At 46.9% G+C, this 21,271-nt stretch overlaps 1 protein-coding gene across 2 annotated transcripts in view; it reads left to right on the top strand.

Moving 5' to 3' along the window:
* Nucleotides 1–3,325: 3,325 nt before the first annotated feature.
* PIGG (phosphatidylinositol glycan anchor biosynthesis class G) overlaps nt 3,326–21,271 on the top strand; it is a 95,923-nt gene continuing 77,977 nt past the window's right edge. For both annotated transcript variants that reach the window (XM_054986294.1, XM_054986293.1), the window contains exons 1-3: nt 3,326–3,552; nt 6,603–6,808; nt 15,694–15,903. In XM_054986294.1, the coding sequence (XP_054842269.1) occupies nt 3,399–3,552; nt 6,603–6,808; nt 15,694–15,903 (570 nt within the window). In that variant the 5' untranslated portion in view covers nt 3,326–3,398. The remainder of the gene's footprint in view (nt 3,553–6,602; nt 6,809–15,693; nt 15,904–21,271) is intronic.

Here is a 21,271-nt window from a genome sequence, read left to right as displayed (position 1 = left end):
TTTCCGTTATGCTTCCTAGATAAGACAAAAGTCTGATCACAGCATATTTCGCTTAGTTGGCTGAGAATGGAATGTGTAACTTGTAACTGTTGCTATAACCATATTTGGGCATCCAGGACTTCCTGAATACGAGCTAATAAAACTCTCGCCTCCATCTTTGGAGGGACAGACTTTGCATCCAGATCCTGTCTCATGTCGTTACTACAGTCATGGCAGACAAACATCATTGGTTGGCCTGGTGAATGCTCTACACTGGTCTTCTGATTGGGAGACTGTATCTCAGTTAGTTTTTCTGCCCTTATCAGTGCCTTTTGATATTGTTGACAATGCCATCCTGTGACTGCCCAGCATTCATATTTGCTAACACTGGAACCTGGTAGTTGGGCCATATGGAAATGTATGGAAATGTTGCTGTGCCGTTATGATTATGTATATATATATATTTTTAACTGCGTAACTTTGACTGTTTTATGGTTTTAACTAGTATTAATTATTTAATGTGTTTTAATTGTACATGGTTGTAATCCGCCCTGAGCCTGCTGGTGTGGGGAGGGCGGAATATAAATTGAACAAACAAACAAACAAACAAACAAACAAACAAACAAACAAACAAACAAACAAACAAACAAACAAAGACTACTCTGTCCACCACGCAGCCACAAAGGTGTAGGTACATGACATGCACAAATGGGGTCACCGCTTTGCAAATTGTGGGTCGGTGAACCCAAAAAGAATGGATCCAGGGCAGCCATGGTGGCATTCAGAGCTTTAGAGGCAAGGTAGTACTGGCATTTCTTTAGTGCCCATTCTGGCCTGTTTTGTACTCTTCTGGAAGCATTTTGGCTGGGAAAGTGTTAATAAAAATGTGCCACTTCATTCATTTTTAAAATCTTGCTCTGCATTGTCTGTAATGCTTACCCCTGTATTTTGTGGTACTGGCCTTTCTTTAGTGCCCATTCCGGCCTGTTTTGTTCTTTTCTGGGAGCATTTTGGCTGGAAAAGGGTTAATAAAAGCATTCCACTTCAGTGTTTTCACTTCTAAAATATTGTTCTCCAGCATATTTAACACATCCCACTGCTTTTTGTGGTACTGGCATTTCTTTAGTGCCTGTTCTGGCCTGTTTTGTGCTGTTCCAGGAGCATTTTGGCAGGGAAAGGGTTAATAAATGTGTGCCAGTTCAGAGTTTTCAGTTCTACAATATTGTTCTGGAGTGTCTTTAACACATCCCGCTGTTTTTTATGGTACTACTATTTTTTAGTGCCTGTTCTGGCCCATTCCGGTTTTTACCTGTCCCCAGAATTTCAGCGACAAGGGAATTCTTTGTTATTTTCTGTCTGTCTTTTAAAAGGATTCAAAGTGGAGCAGTACCTTGATTGATGTATGAATATGATTATCCAGCACTAACAGAGAGTACTGCCTGTTGATTTTTAACATAAAAGGAATTTTCTTTAAACTTCCAGCAATTATAAAACCTTTAGTGCTGTTTCACATGGAAATCAATATTTAGAAACCATACTCTGCATATATTATTGTATTGTGTCTGTCTGAGGTTACAAGTTTTCCAGGAAGAAGCCAGTGTTGTTGTTACAAACCAAACCAAAAAAGATTTTTTCCTGACACCTTACAGAATCATTACTTCTGTAATGTCCCACTCCTTTACATACTTGTTACATTGCTATTGTATTTATCTGATGTCATCCTGCACTAGCTTATAGACTTTCCCTGTGTAAAAACAACTGGGAGTGAACGTATTATACGTTTTTTTTTGCGGGTCGTGTGTGTCTTGTTTTGAACCAGCAGTTCTTTGTAACCTTTCCCACACCTTTCTGTTGGCCAGGTGGATTTATACTTCTGTGCATCTGATGAAGCAATGTGAGCTCTGATTCCCGAAAGCTTTTGCTGGAATCAATTGTGTTATTATTTCTTTTTCATTTTTTAAAAAATGTTTTATTTAATCATATAATTGCCTGAAGAAGTGAGCTGTGACCACAAATTTTGTTAGTCTTATAGGTGCTACTGGTCTCTTGCTCTTTTCTACTGCTATAATCACCTAAATCATACATCTATTATAATCTTTTAACATTTATCTACATAAAACATAAAATAGACATATAGTTCATATATCTGTATAGACTTGCCTTATATCTTCCTAATTTTTCACTTCTATTTCAGTATTTATATTCTATCTTTACCGTATATCTTCATCTCCAGTAATGATTTTATTATAAATATGTATTACAAACATATATTGCCAGTCTCTTTGCCTATTCTAATTTATATTTTAAATTCTTAATTTTTAGCTAAATAGTCAAAAATACTTTCCATTTTGCTTGAAATTCTGAGGTTGGTCTGTTACATATGTTAATTTGCCATCATCAGATATTCAGTTGGGTGTAGAGGTTATCTGGAGAGCTGGGTTTGATTCCCCACTCCTCCGCTTGAAGCCAGCTGGGTGACCTTGGGTCAGAGTCACAGCTCTCTCTGAGCTCTCTCAGCCTCACCCATCTCACAGGGTGATTTTTGTGGGGATAACAATAACACACTTTGTAAACTGCTCTGAGTGTGTGTTAAGTTGTCCTGAAGGGCAGTAGTTAAATCTAATGTTATTATTCTTCCATTCCTTCAAATCTGGACCTTTTTCTGCCTGCCATTTTGTTGCAAAAATCAGTCTTGCTGCTGTCCCCATACCCTTGACTAATTCACTATGCATTTTTGTAATATTGCATTATTTCTTGAGGAGGCAGGCGGTTTCTTGCCTTTCATGACCTTATCTTAAAATTGCCTTGCAGTTCGCCTGTTTTTCCCCCTTTGTGTGAAAGAGACCGTGATATACCGTTTGCTGCCTCAGCTGAACTGGGCTAGACCAGAAAAACGTAGGCGGTGACAGATCCATTGCCCAAAACTACCCTCTCAAACTAAACAGCTGGCTTCTCCACACAGGAGCCATTTTCTCCAGGGGAACTGTTCTCTGTGGCCTGGGGATCAGTTGTGATTCCCGAGGTGACAGAGCCGTTGCCAACAATTACCCTCCCAGACTAAACAGCCGGCTTCCCCACGCAGGAGCCACCGTGCCGCAGGTGCTTTTTGGGAAATGTAGTTCTTCTCCACAACAACAAAAGCCTTCCTCGCTCCGCCCGCCTCTTTCGCTCTGTCCTCGGATTGGTCCTCGCTTCGCGGTGGCTCTGACAGTCGCTTTTTCCTCAGGCCCCTCGGCCCCGCATTGGTCAGTCGCCAGCCAATCGGGCGCGAGCTTGGCGCCTGGGCGTCTCTTGATTGGCTGGCTTCCTCTCGGCGCTTCCCTCCTGACCTGACCTAGGGAAGCAGGTGAGGCAGCGCAGGTGTGCCCTGCGCCTCTGTCTGCTCTGCGGGCCTCACCTGGCTGCGCTGGAGGCGGAGGATGCGGCTGCGCTCGGGGGTCTTCGCCTCCTGCTGTCTGCTGGTACAGGCCTTGGGGGTCGGGCTCTTCCTGCGGGGCTTCTTCCCGCTGCCGGTGAGGTCCTTGCCTCGGAATGGAGCCGCCGCCGAGCCGCCTCCGGAACCGCCCCCGCCAGGTAAGCGGAGCCGCCTTCTGGGTTCTTCCCGGGGGGCTCCAGGGAGCTGGGACTGATCAGGCTGGGGTTTTTCCCCCGCCTTGGAGCCCCTAGCTGATTTTAGAACAGTTCAGGTTGCCAACCTCCAGGTGGTAGCTGAGGATCTCCCGGAATTACAATTGGTCTCCGGCTAACAGAGACCAGTTCCCCTGGAGAAAATGGCTGCTTGGAAGGTGGATTCTGTGGCATTATACCTAGCTGAGGTCCCCCCCCCTTCCCCCAAACCCACTCTTTCCAGGCCCCACCTCCAAATTTCCAGGAATTTCCCTAGCTAGAATTGGCAACCCTACTCTTGTGCCTGTTTACTCGGGAAACAATTCACGCTTTACTGAAAGATTCAAGTAAGTGTCAGGGAAATCTAAGACTGTCAGCTCTGGCTTGGAATATGCTTGATGGTTGTGGAACCTGGGGAGGGGCATCAACGGGATGTAATTCCATAAAGTCGACCCTCCTAAGTAGCTGTGTTCTCTGGGGCAAGTGATTTCTGTAGCCTAGAGAGCAGTTGCAATTCCTAGATAATTCCAGACCCCACCTGGAGGCTGGCAACTGTAAAATTCCATGCAGAGTTACTCCAATCCAAACCGGCTGGCTTTAAACTGGAGTAGCGCTACAAAAGGATATAATATACACCAAGTGGTGGTCCTCCCCACACATGGATAGAATGCTATTGTTGTGCTGCAACCATTGTTCACAGCTGGGCTTTCCTGTGTGGACAAGGCAAATAACTATTGCACATGACTGCTGTGACAACAATGGTGGAGCCAGTGTGGTGTGGAGGTTAACAAGTTGGATTAGGATCTGGGAGAGCCAGGTTCCAGTCCCCACTCTGCCATGGAAGCTTGCTGGGTCACCTTGGGCCAGTTACTCTCAGCCTTAACCTACTTATATTTTAAGCTGCTTTGGGTCCCCAATGGGGACAAAGCTATAAAAAGAATATCCAGTGAGGAGTGGATATTTGCCCTAAAATGAATCATAGCAGCAGCTTCATGCCTCGAGAGACTTGCAGCAGGAATTGAATTAGTTGCTTAAGGACTAGGCTGTACCTTTTCTGTATAGCTAACTAGCAGTTGGATGGGGTGTTTTCTCAGAAGTAACCCCTGGATTCAGTGTAGGATTAGGCTGCAAGACCTGTTTCATTCTTGTCACCCTTCTCTACTGCGCCAGCAAAACAGTTCATAAACTGGAGAGGCAAGTGCTTGCACGTTTCTACAGCATGCTTTTAGGAAACATGGTCTGTTGTGATCCGTCTTGGGTTAAGGAACAAGGCTCTGTTCACTCAGTAGCTTTCACCATTGCAATGTATCTAGTCCATTTCTGTTCCCCTCTAGAGTTTTTGGCAGCATGTGCTTTGGCAGCATTCTGCACCACTCTGTTTGCGCGAAGTATACCTGTGTGCTTTGAGGTTTGCAGTGTGGCTGCTTACTGTGTACATTGGCCTGTTCACATGGTGAAAATCTGGCAGAAGATGGTTATGACTGGAAAGTAGATTCCATGTGAGTTAAACCCTCTTCTCCTTTCATCTAGTGAGGTGGTTTTCATACTCCCCCCCCCTTCAGCTCACCCTCCTAAGCATTCTGCCATGCACTGAAAGATCTTAGGGACATGTAGGACACATACACAGTTCACCCAGTGCTCTGGCTCAGCCTGTTGGGCCCTGTTGCCCTCTGTGAACATAGTGTTCCACCCAGAACACAGTTAGTGCTCAGTTATTTTGGAGGGGAAGTTGTGTTTGCTGTTAGTGGTTTTTCCCATTGAAGGACCCTTATAAGTTTCTCTAGAATTTAAAAAAAATCTAAAAACATATGCTATCTTTGCTCCCCCATAATTGTCTGAAGAAAGTTCTTCATGAGTTAATGTTTACTCCCCTACTAAATACCGGGAGAGCAGTTCTTCTACGTGTCCTGTTTCTAATGTATCAAATCATGACGTGTTGTGGTCTGGTGATCTATTAGGGACTGTTGATGCTGTCACGTGCTGGGAAACTTGTATGCCTAGTCAACAGGGGGATCATCACACAGGACCCTGGCACATATCCAGAATGATACATGACTCATTGCACATATACTTGCTTTCTTCTGTTGATCACCTTGCAGTAAAGAGTGAAAAACAGCCCAGAGGAAGGATGTGTGTTCTTAGAAATGCATGTGTCAGTGCTGTGCATCACATGTTGCATAATGTATCAAGTAGTGGTGTATATGGTCCCACTGTCCAACCAAGCACAGAAGGGTTTTGGCTATCAGTTGTCTGATAAAAAAGAATTTTTCTCTTCTTTGACAAGAACTACTGTCTTAGAATTCCTGATTTTATTAGTTTGCTAATAATAGTTATCCTTAAACTCCTCTCAGCTGTCTAGGGGTATACAGAAGGCTGGCTGTGAAACACATCGGCAGCTATTTCTACTAACTTGGGGATATATGTTGAAAGTGCCTCTGAGCTTGTGCTGAATGTCTCACTTTCCACAGAATAATTGCAGCCTGGCCCCTGCTACATGGAGTACAAGAGAAATGGTGTGGCTCATGCATAGTTCCAAGTCCCAGCACCTCTCTGTTTAGAAATGAATGATCGCCCCTCTTTCCCATCAACATATCTCTGTGAAGACAGCTTTCCTCTCTCCCATATCTAGTCCTGCTTGCAGTGTGATTTAGCTGCTTGATGGAGAAAACAGCAAAAGCCCTCCCTTTGCAAAATGCCACCATTTCTTGTCACTGGAGATTTGCACCCATTTCTGGTTGCCAGAATTAAACTCTTGCTTCATCATCGTGTCTTCTGTGCAGTCCCACATGGAAGCTGTGTATGCGCAGGATATCCTGCAAATGTGCAGTTTGCATGTGGGATTGCACAGAAGAACAACAGTTACAGGTAAGTGCAACCCCGTTGAACTATTAAGATTCTGTTTGACTGTATGAGCCTCACCAGGGTTTGGGAAGTCCCAGAGAACTCAGGTTGCTCTTGATGTTGAATGCCAGTGGTTTACTTGGGAATTATTCCTTTTACATTTCCTTTGTTTTTAGGACTGTCTTCCAACTGGACCAAAGGTCCTTCCCCTCTCTTCAAGAAAGCTGTCATCGTGTTAATAGATGCCCTGAGGGACGATTTTGTGTTTGGTTCGAAAGGAAAACAGTTCATGCCCTACACGACGCAACTGGTAGAAAGAGGGACATCCCATAGTTTTGTAGCTGAAGCGAAGCCACCTACTGTCACCATGCCTCGAATTAAAGTAAGTTCATACGGCAAAAAAGTTTCAAATGACATTTTTCTTTTCACCCCGTCGTATGTAGCCTGCTTCAGAATGGAAGTGTTCTCCTCACTCCCCCCCAAAATAACACTGCATGGAACCACACCGCAACTGGGGGCCGGAATGCTCAAGAAAACGTAGCTGCGTATGCTACAGTTTTGAAATTTCAAAGCAGTGGGGGGACCCGAATTAGAGGGGGAAAATATATACAATAGGTCCTCATACCTGAACAGTTCACTGCTTTAACAGCGTAAAACATATCATTTAGTGCTTAGTGCAATTTTATATGCTATTTGTTTATTTATAAAGTAAAAAAACACCCACCTTATACAGCAATCCTTTGCAGAGTTATGCCATTCTAAATCCTTGGAGTCAGGAGTGTAATTTCACTCAGGATTTCACTGTAAAGCTTTCTACACACAAAACTGGGAATCTACTCAAAGCTTGAGAGATACAGATACATTGCTGCACCTCTTGCTACCTTACCACACATCTTAGTTTTTGCTGTCTGAGTAGCATCCTATTATATAAAAGGCTAAGCGTATTCAAGACAACTCACTTGCTAGCCTGGTGCGCCTCTAGAGGGCGCTGCTGTGGAGGGAAGTCCAGATGAGGCCGCTAGACCTGCAGAGAGCACGCCACGGCTGGAAGCCCAGGCCAGGATCAGGAGCGGAGCTGGTGGCAAAGTCTGTCCTCTGTTCAACCTGCCAGAATCAGGTGCGGAGCAGGCGGCAACCAGCCCCCCCCCCACTTCACCTGGCTGGAGTCAGTGACAGAGCAGGAGGCAATGCCCACCCCCACTTCACCCAGCCAGGATCAGGTGCGGAGCAGGCAGCAATGCCCACCCCTTACCCCAGCCGGGATCAGGTACAGAACAGGTGACAATATCTGCCCCCTCTTCACTCGGTCGGGATCAGGCACAGAGGAAGTGGCTATGCCCGCCCCCCCTTCATCCAGCTGTTATCAGTGATGGAGGAGGAGGGAATGCCCACCTGCCCGCCCTTCCCTTTTTAGAGCCCGTTGTATTTTTCCCCACAGCGGGTTTTTTTGCTAGTGCGAAAATTAAAGTTGCAAACAGAAAATATGTAGTAAACAATATGTATTTTTGGACACTTTCTTTCAGTCCTAGTAGTGACTGTATTTGGATATATATTTAAATGTACACTGTACTTTTCAATCGTTTATTCTCTTATATGTTATAGCATTAATTCTGGAAAAATCAGATTAAAGAAAAAAAAATCACATCTGCACTAAGGCAATCTAAAATTCCTTGTCAAGAGAAAGACCGGTTCTGTAGCTTATATAAACTCTACACATTAGGCACAGTTACGCTTTTCAGCCAGTCATTTACTGCTCATGCTTTTAAAAACATGCATCATTTATTTTGCTTTTGGTAGTGTTACTGAGAGGAAGAAACTAAAGCCCAAATCTGTGACCCTTGGAGATTCAGCATCCTTCGGAGATGACCCCAGTTAATTCTCATCTCCTTACCTACGTATCTTTGCAGCCATAAGAGCTAGAAATGCCCTTTTTCTTAATAGAAGAAGAAAGCTGAGGAGTTTGGAGCTTAATGCCACATTCTGCAAACATTTGGAGCCTTGCTTGTAACTGGTGGCATATATGTACTGGCAGGGCTTTTTTTCTGGGAAAAGAGGTGATGGAACTCAGTGGGTTGCCCTCGGAGAAAATGGTCACGTGGCTGGTGGCACCGCCCCCTGATCTCCAGGCAGAGGGGAGTTGAGATTGCTGGATTGCCGGCACGGAGGGCAATCTCAACTCCCCTCTGTCTGGAGATCAGGGGGTGGGGCCACCAGCCATGTGACCATTTTCAAGAGGTTCTGGAACTCCATTCCACCACGTTCCCACTGAAAAAAGCCCTGTGTACTGGTTGCTTTTATGAATTGACAAGTGGGACCGTCAGAGAAATTGCAGGCGGGGGAAATCTCATTCCTTTTTCTCCTGCCGCTGCTTTTGCCAGCTTCCTCCCGCCTACACACGATCTTGCTGTATCAACTCTAGCTCTTAGGCTTACCAACCTCCAGGTGGAGCCTGGAGTTCTCCCAGAATTAAAACAGATCTCCAGATGACAGACATCAATTCCCCTGGAGAAAGTGGCTGCTCAGAATTCCTCAGCTTTCTTCTTTTAAGAAAAAGGATGTTTCTAGCTCTCATACGCATGTAAGGAAATGGGAATTAACTGGGGTCATCTCTGAAGGATGCTGAATCTCCAAGGTTCACAAATTTTGGCTTTTAGTTTCTTCTCCTCAGTAACACTACCAAAAGCAAAATAAATGGGTAGACTCTATGGTATACCATAGAATTTAGTGAAAACTGGAGTCCTAGATCTCCAGGAGTTTCCCCAATTCAGACTTGACAATTCTGCTGGCTCACTTCTAGAGATGAGGGAAGAAAACACCCAGAAAAACATGAATCAGTAGTGGCAAGGGTTTATTTACTCGTAATATCTAGCACGAAAGTCTGAGGACCATGCCTCCACATGCTCTGAAGGAAATTTTGGAGGGCATGGAACAGAACTCCTGTGATTTTTTTTTCTTTTGGAATTAACAGAATGATTTTTAAAGCAAGGTTTTACCCACTTAATGTATAGCATTCAATTTTTCAGATGGAATACTTGGGAAATTTGGGGAAGCCCTTGGAAAAAACCTCCAAATGGATACAAAATTCAAAGGAAGAAGTGAAATGCTTCTTATGATCATATTTTGCTCACTTGCATTTTCTTTTTTTAAATGAAAAATTGGTAAATTTTAGTGAGCGCTGAAAGAAACACTCCTATGAAATAAGTTTTGCTCTTGGAATGAATGCAGTGTACTAAGATAGCGTAAGGCGCTGCTGTTTAAAACTCTTTCTTGCTTCACTATTGGCTATATTTGCTTTTTGTGGATAAAAAACTGCAGTCCTATGAAATCAATGAGCTTAGACTGGAATAACTGAAGGCATGTATTATGGGAGGAGTAGGTGAGGGAGGGCCAAGAAGGAGCTAGGCGGGGCTCATGGAGAAGAGCTGCCGCAGGCTTCCTGTTTTTCTAAGCATTTTTCTCCCTTCTTCCTCCAATGGGCTTAGGGGTAGCTTACAACATTCTTCCCTTTTCCATTTTATTCTCACAGGAACCCTGTGAGAGAGAGTAGGCTGAATGGGTGCCATTGGCCTAAGGTCCACAAGCAAGCTTCCATGGCAGAGTGCAGCATTGGAATCCGGTTCTCCTCCCCCCTTGCCTGACACTTTAACTGCTATACCGTGTTTGCTGTCGGTTTCTTCAGCGGGTGATTTGTTAGTGAGTTCTGGGGTTGCCCCCTGATTTCCAGTTAAAACTCTTTGATCTGGCCTGCTCAAAGCCTGTGAGAAAATCCTTCTTGCACCCTATGTTTTGTATTTCTGTTCCTGCAATTATTATTATAGCATTTTAACATGGAAGCCATGAGGAAAAACACAGTGAGTTTTCTTCCACAGATGTTCAGCCCCAGCCTAGGGCATTCTTTCCCAGTTATGTTATGAAATTAATGGTGCCATCCAGGATTTTTTTTTCTTCTGTATTCCATTTAAATGCTGGCTATGACCTGTCAGTCCACCATGTTCAGAAGAGCCCGTGCCTTGGCTTGAGAACTGGCTGTTTGTTTACAGAAATGTATGCGATCTTATGAACGGCATACAATTTTTTTCTATGTTAATTGAAAGGTATAAAATATAGGTGTTTTCCTGTATGCATTCAGTTACCTAATTGACTGCAGCAGGTTTATTATTAAATAAACCTTTAACCTCGATGATTACGAAGTTTAAATAACAACAACAACAAAACAACATTTGATTTATATACTGTTCTTCAGGATGACTTAATGCCCACTCAAAGTATGTTATTATTATCCCCACAACAAAACACCCTGTGAGGTGGGTGGGGCTGAGAGAGCTCCAAGAAGCTGTGACTGACCCACGGTCACTCAGCTGGCTTCAAGTGGAGGAGTGGGGAATCAAACCCAGCTCTCCAGATTAGAGTCCCGCGCTCTTAACCACTACACCAAACTGGCTCTTGACTTGTTTTTCAGACTAGTAGTGAAGTGGGGAATCTACAGTTGGCTATGGGTGTTGGTTTCTTTACTCCAATACTATTGCTACTACATTTTTTGTACTCCCTTTTGGGCTGTTGCGACAAACCAAAATGCAACCTGAATGCCCACTTTTTAAAAATAACTTCTGTGCATCTGCCAGTTTTGTTAACTTTTCAGGTGATTTTAATCCCCCGTTTTATTTTTTTTACTTTTTATTTAACAAAACATACTTTTCTATAAATCTGTGGGTTGTAGAACCCCACATTTTAGTCAGGGGTACTCCCAGATTTTTATTATCAGTGGCTAGCCCTTGGATATTAGGTAGAAGCATTGCTTTTTTTCAGGGGGAACGCGGGGGAACGGAGTTTCGGAACCTCTTGAAAATGGTCACATGGCTGGTGGCCCCGCCCCCTGATCTCCAGACAGAGGGGAGTTGAGATTGCCCTCAATCTCAACTCCCTCCCCTCAATCTCAACTCCCCTCTGTCTGGAGATCAGGGGGCGGGGCCACCAGCCATGTGACCATTTTCTCCGAGGGCAACCCACTGAGTTCCACCATCTCTTTTCCCAGAAAAAAAGCCCTGGATAGAAGGATGTCTTTAATAGATATTGCAGAAGGATGCTTAATCAGTAGCATTTAGTGTGTTACTGGACAAATGATAGTGAACTCTGTCCCCCCCCCCCAGAAAGGGTTGTGTGACTCCCTAAGCTTGCCCATGCTTATGACAAAGGCAATCCATATTTAGAATGGGAATAGGTTTCAGAGTAGCTGAGTTCACTCAAGTACTGAGGTTCTGTTTTTTGCTGACCCCATTTATTGCGGGTGTTCTTATTGAACACTGATGGTGGCCAAGGGATTGAATTTGCAATTCATCTGTAGATATCCGCATGCAAATAATTTCATTGTTGTGTGAGGCTTAAGGGACAGCGATGCCTAGAAAAAGCCATCCATCGTATGCAATGAAGCATTGGCAAAGACCAGAGAGAAAACTACCAGGATGCAGGAATCTGGGTTTCACATTGTTTTGCACACCCCACCATGTGGACAGTTTGATAGCATAATGAATTGCAATCAGCATGCGTAAGGAAATAACATTGCGTGTGTGTGTGTGTGTTTGATGCTATATTTGGAAAGTTGAGAGACACAATAAGTGGCAGTCATAATTTGCTCGAGCTGTTTTGGAAATGCTGATGCAGAACTACATTTGTACAACCGTGGGCTTGATGCGGGTGGGAGAAGAACAACAGGGGTGCCTGATTTCAGTTTTCTTCTTTCCCACGAGATTGCACATAATCTGTTCAGTAACGTGTACAGTGTAAGGGCATGGTGTGTTCCCAGATGACGTTCATTATTCTTTTTCTTGCTCTTTTCCCATCACCTCGCATGTAGACATTCAGAAGCACAGCTTTAGGTCTAGGATTACTGACCAGATTTGGAGGTGGGACGTCTGCGTGAGTGTATAACAAAGACTGTTGGGCCTTGGATTCTCATATGGGTGTGTTAAAATTGTTGCATAGTTCCAAACAATCCTTGAAGTCTTGCTACACAATATAGCTGCTGCAATTAAACATCATCTGTTTTTCATGAATATTGAACAGCAATAACTTTTTTTAGTTATGTTGTTCTCTTTTTCTGGTCAAACAGCCTATTGGCTTTAAGACCTAGATGGAATAAGATTATTTGCAGGGGAGGGGAGAGAATCTTTGAAAGAGGACTCGGACCTTTTCTCCAAAGTAGCAGACTTTATTGTACCCCCGAATATGTAAACTATGTACGGAATTCAAATGTTTTGGAATGTTAGTCCATGAAGATCAGAGAAGTCTGAAGGAATGACTCACACTTGTACATATCTCTCTCAAAATAGGGGGTTCAGTTTGTACTCCAAATGTTCAAGGTGCTTTCAGGCCACCCTGAAAGAATCCAAGACACACTCTGTAAATGTCCCCTTCTTTGAGATAAGAGCGTGTCTTGGATTCTTTCAGGGTGGCCTGAGCTATCAAAACATGGGGCATGAAGTGTACCTCATAATAAAGGTCTGCAGTGCAAGCCAAGATGATTATGGGATGGTACGTTGGGCTGAGGAGATGCCGCTGCCTCTTCAGGCTAAAATGTGTCAAGGTAAACCAGTGGCAACCAAGAAGAGGTATCTGTGCTTGTAGAATGTGAACTGTATATATTTTTGTGACTAGAGAGAGGAATGGGCATAATTCCCATGTAACTACAAACCACAGTTTATCACTGAGTTTTCTGAGTTTTTACTCTTTGGGTGTTAGTCCCTCTCCTGTTTCTTGGTGTGCAGCTCAGGAAAAACCCTTTTTTATGTTAAAGCTGCAGCTTTGCTCTTACATCTATGCCACAAACTGTGACTTGTTATCAGTTCTCCAAGCCATGGTTTGGAATCCTGCTTTGGTGCAAGCAGAACAAGCCTAGCAGAGGATTCTGATGGAATCAGTTTGCCACCCATGGGGAGATGATTAATTGGCCACATGTTGGGGGAGAGGAAGAGGTAGTGATTGCATGAGCCAGAGGTGGGGTCAGCTCTGGACTCAGATTGCTTCCTCCCATGGAAGGGATTTCCCCCACCTTCTGCACCCCCAAAATACTACTCCTGGGATACATTGGACCCCTCGGAAACAGCATGGAGGTTTTGACAAAAATTGCCCCCCCTAGAAATCTTCTGTGGTTTGTTATGGGATTGGAGCAATTTATAATGAATGTGAATCAGAGTTTAAATGGAAGGCTGATAAGGAGTAATGTGGGATGGCTCTACCGGGTGGAGGTGTGTTTGGGGAGATTAATGTTCATAACCCATTCCCTCTTTAAACTGAAGCTCAAACTCACAGGTGCCATTTTTGCCTTGATGTCTGTTTTATAGGGCTGGATGAAATCTGGGAACAAACAAAACTGCATGTGTAAAATGTGATCAGTTCTAAAAAAGAATCTGTGCACGCCTTTTAGCAATGCTCTTAGAAGACAGCTGTTTTGTGTCCCAGGCCATTAATACTGAATATTAATTCTTTAGTATTAAGTGAGTTTCTAATTAAATACCCCAACAACGTTGAGAAGTGTCTCATTAGAACTTAATGAGCTGATGCAGTTAATTTATCTTGATGCCCTTAAAAGTTAGTGTGAAGTTCCCAAAATAAGCCGTTGCAGTCTACATCCCAAAATAGATGTTTGTGAAGTTAGCTTTCTCTCTATTGCAGAAACTGATTGGCATCGCCATCTGCCCTTCTAAGTATTGATTTGTTAGTGAGTGCATTCTGTGAATGATACACGACTAAGATAAGGCAGTTTGTGCATGTGGGTATGGATGTTGAAATCAAGTTTATGCTTATAATATTTTTCCTTGATGTAGATTTTGCTATCACACTGTTCTCTTTTCATACTGAGGATCTGGTCATTCAAGACTTGATTTTGGTCCAAGATACAAAAATAGAGTTTTCTGACTGTGACTGTAAAGAAGGTAGTTGCATCCAGATATTGTGGCTAACCTGTTTTTGTCTACACACCATATGTGCTCCTCTCCCTCTGGTCTTTCCACACAGAGGAGCATAGACGGCCTCGAATGAAGCCCCAGTTTGCACTGAAGTTCACACAAATGTGTGTCACTGAGAGGTGATATAATAACCATCTTCAAGTACTTGAAGCATTGTCATATAGAGGATGGTGTGGAGTTTTCCCCCTCTGTCACAGAAGGTCAGACCAGAACCAATGGATTGAAATTAAATCAACGGATTGAAATTAAATCAAACAGATGAAGAAAATAAATGTTGAAAATGGCAAATACACATTTTTTTTTACACATTTTAAAATGCCCCAGGTTTTCAGAAGATAAACAAAAATACATTGGGGAAGGGGGTGTTTAAAAAAACCCCAAATGATAAATGGAGCAACTGTAACTTTGGCCAGATGTCCTAAGTGTCTGTTGCTAGGAAACCAGAACAGTTTAGCCAGTATTCCAGGCTTGCTTGCTGTCAGTAAAAGGAAGGGGGAAGGGGCAGAACCTCCAGATCTGTTTTGGCCTTTGAGGGAGGACTCTTGGAGCCAGGCCCAGAAACTACCACCAGACAACTTGATACCACATGACTTGCATGGCTCACCCAGGCCTGGTTGTTGCTTACTGTTCAACAGCAGCCACTCCCCACAAAAACCGGAGTACTGCAGCAGTTAGAGTTTGGGAGTCTCTCTACACGACACCTTTTCCCCAAGGCACCCGGTGAAGGGAGATGCAATGTTAACTGGCAAGACTGAAGAAGACTGTTACATCCTAAGAGTGAGTTTAGACTGAACAAAGAGCAATAAAACTTCAATATATCTTCCTACTTAATTGCCCCCCCATAAACTGGTTGCCCAATAGAGAATCCTAATTCTACTTCATTAAGAATAGAGACTCCTCTTTCTGTGGTGGGAATCCTCACTCGAAACCTAAGTGGTTACATACAAATAGGGTTACTAACTAACACAAACAGTTTAACTCTTTCATGACTGAACGCAAACACTTGCTAATTCCCAACACAAACGGGTTGCTCAGAGGGAAAAGCTTTTTGAATGCTCCCTACAGCCCCCCCCCTTCAATATTCTAGTGGGAGCCCACCCTGGCTTATTATATTTCACTAAGGGCTCTCTGAGTGAAATATAACAAATTCACTTTCCCAAGGGTATCATGTTTTTTTCTTCTTTGTTTTAGCTTTCATTGAAAGATGATGGGATGCACATGCCTACCATTGCCACGGTTCTCTGTGATCCACTATTCTTTCCTTGTCAAACTTTTCTCAAACATATTTTGGGGCTCTCGTTTCCAGGCACTGACGACAGGCAGCATCCCAGGCTTCATCGATGTCATCATGAACCTCAATTCTCCGGCCTTGCTTGAAGACAACTTGATCTGGCAGGCCAAAACGGCCGGGAAAAGGATCATCTTCTACGGGGACGATACTTGGGTTCGGCTGTTTCCAAAGCATTTTGTGGAATATGATGGAACAACCTCTTTCTTTGTCTCCGATTACACAGAGGTAGGCAGTTGCTAAGGAAGTCCAGTTCAATCGATGTGCAAATTGTTACTGGTGTGAAAATTTATTTTTTTGTGTTCTTTTAAAAAAAAATCAATATATTTGCTGCTGTGAGAGAACTGAATTGATTTGACACTTTAAATAATATTTTCATTACTGCTTATTTCTCAGAACAGTAATTATGTTCTTTTTCATTTCTTATTTGGGTTTTTTCTCCATTCCTCTGGTATTTAAAGAAAGTGAAGTGAGCCCTGACCTGGATAGCCGAGGTGAGCCCGATCTCATCAGATCTCAGAAGCTAAGCAGGTCGGCCGTGATTAGTAACTGGATAGGAGACCTCCAACAAAGACCAGGGTCATAGAGGGAGGCAATGGCAAACCACCTCTGTTAGTTTCTTAGCATGACTTGAGGGCACTCTCCACCTCCAAACATTTCCACTAAATACTACTACTGTATCTTACTACTAAATATTACAAATAAATAATATAACCAAGAGTAATACTATGGCGACAAGTGGAATGGGTTCAGTAGCATATTCTTACCTTGAGCCCCCACAGAATCACAGAGCTGGAAGGGGCCACACATACCTTCTAGTCCAAACCCCTGCCCAATGCAGGATGAGCCTAAAGCATCCCTGACAAATATTCATCCTGCCTCTTGAAAACTGCCAGTGAAAGGGAGCTCACCACCTCCCTAGGCAGCTGATTCCACCTTTGAACTACTCTGACCATGAAAAAGTTTTTCCTAATATCCAGCTGGTACCTTTGTGCATGTAATTTAAAACCATTGCTTCGAGTCCTATCCTCTGCTGCCAACTGGAACAGCTCCTAGCCCTCCTCTAAATGACAGCCTTTCAAATATTTAAAGAGAGCAATCATGTCCCCCCTCAATCTCCTCTTCTTCAAACGAAACATTACCAAGGCCCTCAGCCTTTCCTCGTAGGGCTCAGTCTCCCAGACCCCTGATCATTCTCGTCGCTCTCCTCTGCACCCTCTCGATTTTGTCCACATCCTTTTTGAAGTGAGGCCTCCAGGACACAGTACTCCAGGTGCGGCCTGACCAAGGCAGTACAGAGAGGGGCTATGACCTCCTGCGATTTCGATGCAATGGCCCTTTTGAGACAACCCAAGACTGAATTTGCCTTTTTTGCCACTGCATCACACTGACTGCTCATATTTAGTTTACAGTCCACTCTTACCCCAAGATCTTTTTTTTTCACTACTGCCCAGAAGTGTATCCCCCATCCTGTATTTGTGCTTCACATTTTTGTGGCCCAGATGTAATACTGTGCACTTATCCATGTTGAATTGCATCCTGCTCACAACCGCCCACTTCTCCAGAGTATTCAGGTCTTGTTGAATTTTAACTCTATCTTCTTGGGTGTTTGCCACTCCTCCCAATTTGGTATCATCAGCAAATTTAATGAGTAGCCCATTTAGCCCTTCATCCGGATCAATGATAAAAATATTGAAAAGTACTGGGCCCAAAACCGAGTCCTGCAGCACACCGCTGGACTCCTCCCTCCAATCTGATGAAACGCCGTTGACCACCACTCTTTGAGTGCGGTCCTCCAACCAGTTCCCTATCCACTGAACTGTCCTATAGTCCAGTCCACAGTCTTCCAGTTTGCCCATCAGAATGTCATGGGGGACCTTATCAAAAGCTTTACTGAAATCCAGATAAATCACGTCGACAGAGTTCCCCCGAACCAGTAAGCTCGTCACTCGATCAAAGAGTCTGAACTGATCAGAGGGAAACGCTTCAGAAAAAAATTGTAAAACAGTTACAGTTAAATACTGTATTCCCTTTATAACAGTACTCTTAATTGCTTAGAATAAATACTAATAATAGGTTGTCAGGGCTTGCCACCGCTGCCACTGGGCGTGGCACTGGGCGGTCTGCTCCTGACGTCATAGGGGGGCCAGGGATTCTGCAGGACCCTGCTCTGTGGAAGGAGGGGCGGTATACCTCACCCAGACTCCCTCTCAGTCCACTCGCTGGCCTGCTCAACCTGGCCTGCTTACCCTCTGCGTCCTCTTTCACCTCCTCCTCCCAGAGCTCTCCTCCAAACCTCCACGCTTGCATCGCACCGCTCTTGCTCCACATCATCACTCCCTACTCACACCCACCACCACAGGGCTCTTCCCAGCCAGCTTTTATAGGGCTTCCTTCTACTGTCCCACCCCTCTTCCAGCCTGGTCTTGGGCTGCACCAAGCAGTTGCAGCTGGGGTAGCTGATCTGGCCCCACTGACCAGCACCAGCTGTGCCTTGTTCCCTGGCTGCCCAGCCTCCCTGCCTTGGCTGATTGCTGCAGGCCTGTCCAGCTGCAGTCCCCTGGCTAGCAGCCCGGCCTGCTTGGCTGAGCTGATGGCTGAAGGTGGGTCCAGCTGCGGCTCCTTGGCTGGTTGCCCAGGGCTTCCTGCAGAGTGCCTCCAATAGCCCCACCTGGAGTGGCTTGGCTTTTGGCAACTCCTGGGCCAGGCTACTATTTTCTAGCTGGGGCGTGGCTTTGGGTTGTTGGGGCTGCTGCTGCTTCTCCTCCTCAGGTAAGGTTTTTGGGTGGGTGACTGCTGGGCCCCCAATCCCTCTGCCCTTGCCCCCTTCTGCCTTGCTTAGTCCCCTTTCCTTCCCCAGGGGAGTGGGACTCGCTGGCCTCCTTCTGTCTCCCCCTGCCTCCTGAGGCCCTGGGCCTTTGCCCCTTGCCCCTGGCACAGGCAGGTTCTGGCTCCATTTGCCCATGGGAGGGGTTGACCTGCTGTCCCCCGGCTGCCCCCTCTGCTTGCCAGTCAGACCGGTTGACCTACTGTCTGCTGGCTGACCAGTTGACCTGCTGGCTGCTGGCTGCCCCCTCTGTTTGCCCGACGGCCCGGCTGACCTGCTATTCCCTCTTGTCAAGTCTGGGGGCTGGGGCTCAGACCCCGGACACACACCCCCACTTGGCTTTGAGTTGTGGGGGTCCGGTTCAGCCTCGAACATGCGGGACATGAAGTCCGCGTCCACATGCCGTGCCCCCTGGCGGTATTTGATGGTGAATTGGAAGGGTAGGAGGGAGAGGTACCACCGCAGCACCCTGGGGTTGTGCGCCTTCATGCGATGGAGCCACTGCAGGGGTGCATGGTCTGTCAGCAGTACAAAGGGGTTGTTGGCCAGGTAGTACTGCAGGGCCCCCACCGCCCACTTGACCGCTAGGGCCTCCCGCTCCACCGTGGCATAGCGCTTCTCGGCGGGCTGGAGCTTCCGGCTTAGGAACAGAATTGGGACATCCACGCCATCCCGCTCCTGGGTCAGCACAGCCCCAAGGCCGGTGTCCGAGGCGTCTGTGGCCAGTGTGAAGGGCTGGTCAAAGTCCGGGTTCCATAGGGCCGTGGCATTGGAGAGGGCTAACCGCAGGTCCTTAAAAGCTGCCTCTAGTTCTGGGGTCCACCGGACTTGGTTGGGCAGCCCCTTCCTTAAGCTGTCCGTCAGGGGCGCCGCTCGGGAGGCAAAGTGGGGGATGAACCGCCCGTAATACCCCAGCAGTCCTAGGAATCGCCGAACCTGCTTCTTGGTCTTGGGCTGTGGGGCGTCGGCTATTGAGGCCACCTTGTCCGGTGGTGGCCTGACTCGTCCTCCCCCGACCACAAAGCCCAGGTATTGGAGTTCCTGGAACCCCAGGTGGCTCTTTTTTGGGTTCGCCCTTAGTCCAGCTCGTTGGAGGGCCCTTAAGACGGCTTCCAGGTGTTGGAGGTGGGTGGGCCAGTCGGGGCTGAAGATAATAATATCATCAATGTACGCCATGGCGTACGCCCGGCACTCTCCCAGCACCTGGTCCACCAGCCGCTGAAAGGTGGCTGCTGCCCCATGCAGGCCAAACGGCATCTTCTTGAATTGGAAGAGGCCTTGGGGGGTGGCAAAGGCCGTCTTCTCCCGGTCCTCCGGCCGTACGGGCACCTGCCAGTAGCCCTTTGTTAAGTCCAGGGCCGACAGGTAGCGGGCGGACCCCAGGTGGTCCACCAGCACGTCTGCTCGGGGCATGGGGTAGGCGTCGAACTGGGCCACCTTATTCAGTTCACGATAGTCAATGCAAAACCGGGTGGTCCCATCTGGCTTGGGCACCAGGACTATCGGGCTCCTCCAGGCACTTCGTGAGGGTTCGATTACACCCAGCCGGAGCATCTCGTTTGTCTCCTTCTCCACTGCCTCCCACCGCTTCCTGGGGATGGGGCGCCAGGTAGCCCGGGCTGTCTGCCCCGGGCTGGTCGGGATGGCATGTTGAATCAGGCTGGTGCTGCCCGGCCTGCGGGAGAAGACCCCGGTAACCCGTGCACAGAGGTCTCGTAGCTGGGCCCGTTGAGCTGGATCGAGCTGGGGGTCTACCTTGAGCTCCTCGAACTCCGGGGCTTCGGAGGTCCATGGCAGCTCACTGTCAGGAAGCTCCAACGGGTCCTCGGCCACGCCACACTCCTCTTCTGGGCGCTCATGCCACCGCTTCAGGAGATTCACGTGCAGGGTCCTCCGCCGACGCCGGCCAACCCCACACTGGACTTCGTAAGTAGTGGGGCCCAGCACCCTCCGAATCGGGTAGGGGCCCCTCCATGGGTCCCCTTCCTCTCTGGGGAATACCGAGTGGTGCACCAGGACCTTCTCTCCCGCCTGGAAGGCCCTCATCCGTGCACCCCGGTCGTAGGTGGCTTTCTGCTTCGCCTGGGTGCGAGTCAGTCTGCGGTTCGCCTCAGCTTGAGACTGTTGCACCCGGTTACGGAGTTGGCTTATGTACTCCCGTGCGGTGGGCGCAGGGCTGCTGGCCTGGGGCGCCCAGCGTTCTGTCAGCCGGGAGAGCATCCCTCTTGGCTTGCGCCCATACAGCAGCTCGAACGGGCTGAAGCCAGTGGAGGCCTGCGGGGTCTCCCTGAGGGCAAACATGAGTGGGTCGATGTACAGGTCCCACTGATGAGGCTTCTCCCGTGTCATCTTCTTCAGGGCCTCTTTGATGGTCTGGTTCAGCCGCTCTGCCAAACCGTCTGTCTGAGGGTGGTAAGCCGAGGTGAACACCTGCCGGATCCCCAAACTCTGGCAGAGTTGGCGCATGGCGGTGGCACGGAACGGGCCTCCTCAATCTGTCAAGATTTCATCCGGCAGCCCCACCATCGCGAAGAACTTGGACAATGCCCGGACCACCCCCGGGGTCTGCATGGTCCTCAGCGGGATGACCTCAGGGAACCGTGTGGCGTAGTCCACAATCACCAGGGCAAAGCGGTGGCCCCGGGGTGTGCGTGGCAGCGGTCCGATGAAGTCCATCGCGATGCGTTGGAAGGGCGTCCCCATGACGGGTAGTGGGGAGAGGGGGGCCTTCGGTGGGCGGCGGGCTGCCACCCGCTGGCAGGTGGGACA

The sequence above is a fragment of the Eublepharis macularius genome, chromosome 8 (genome assembly GCF_028583425.1).
Source record: "Eublepharis macularius isolate TG4126 chromosome 8, MPM_Emac_v1.0, whole genome shotgun sequence".
NCBI lineage: Eukaryota > Metazoa > Chordata > Lepidosauria > Squamata > Eublepharidae > Eublepharis > Eublepharis macularius.
This window is presented reverse-complemented; position numbering and strand designations above follow the sequence as displayed.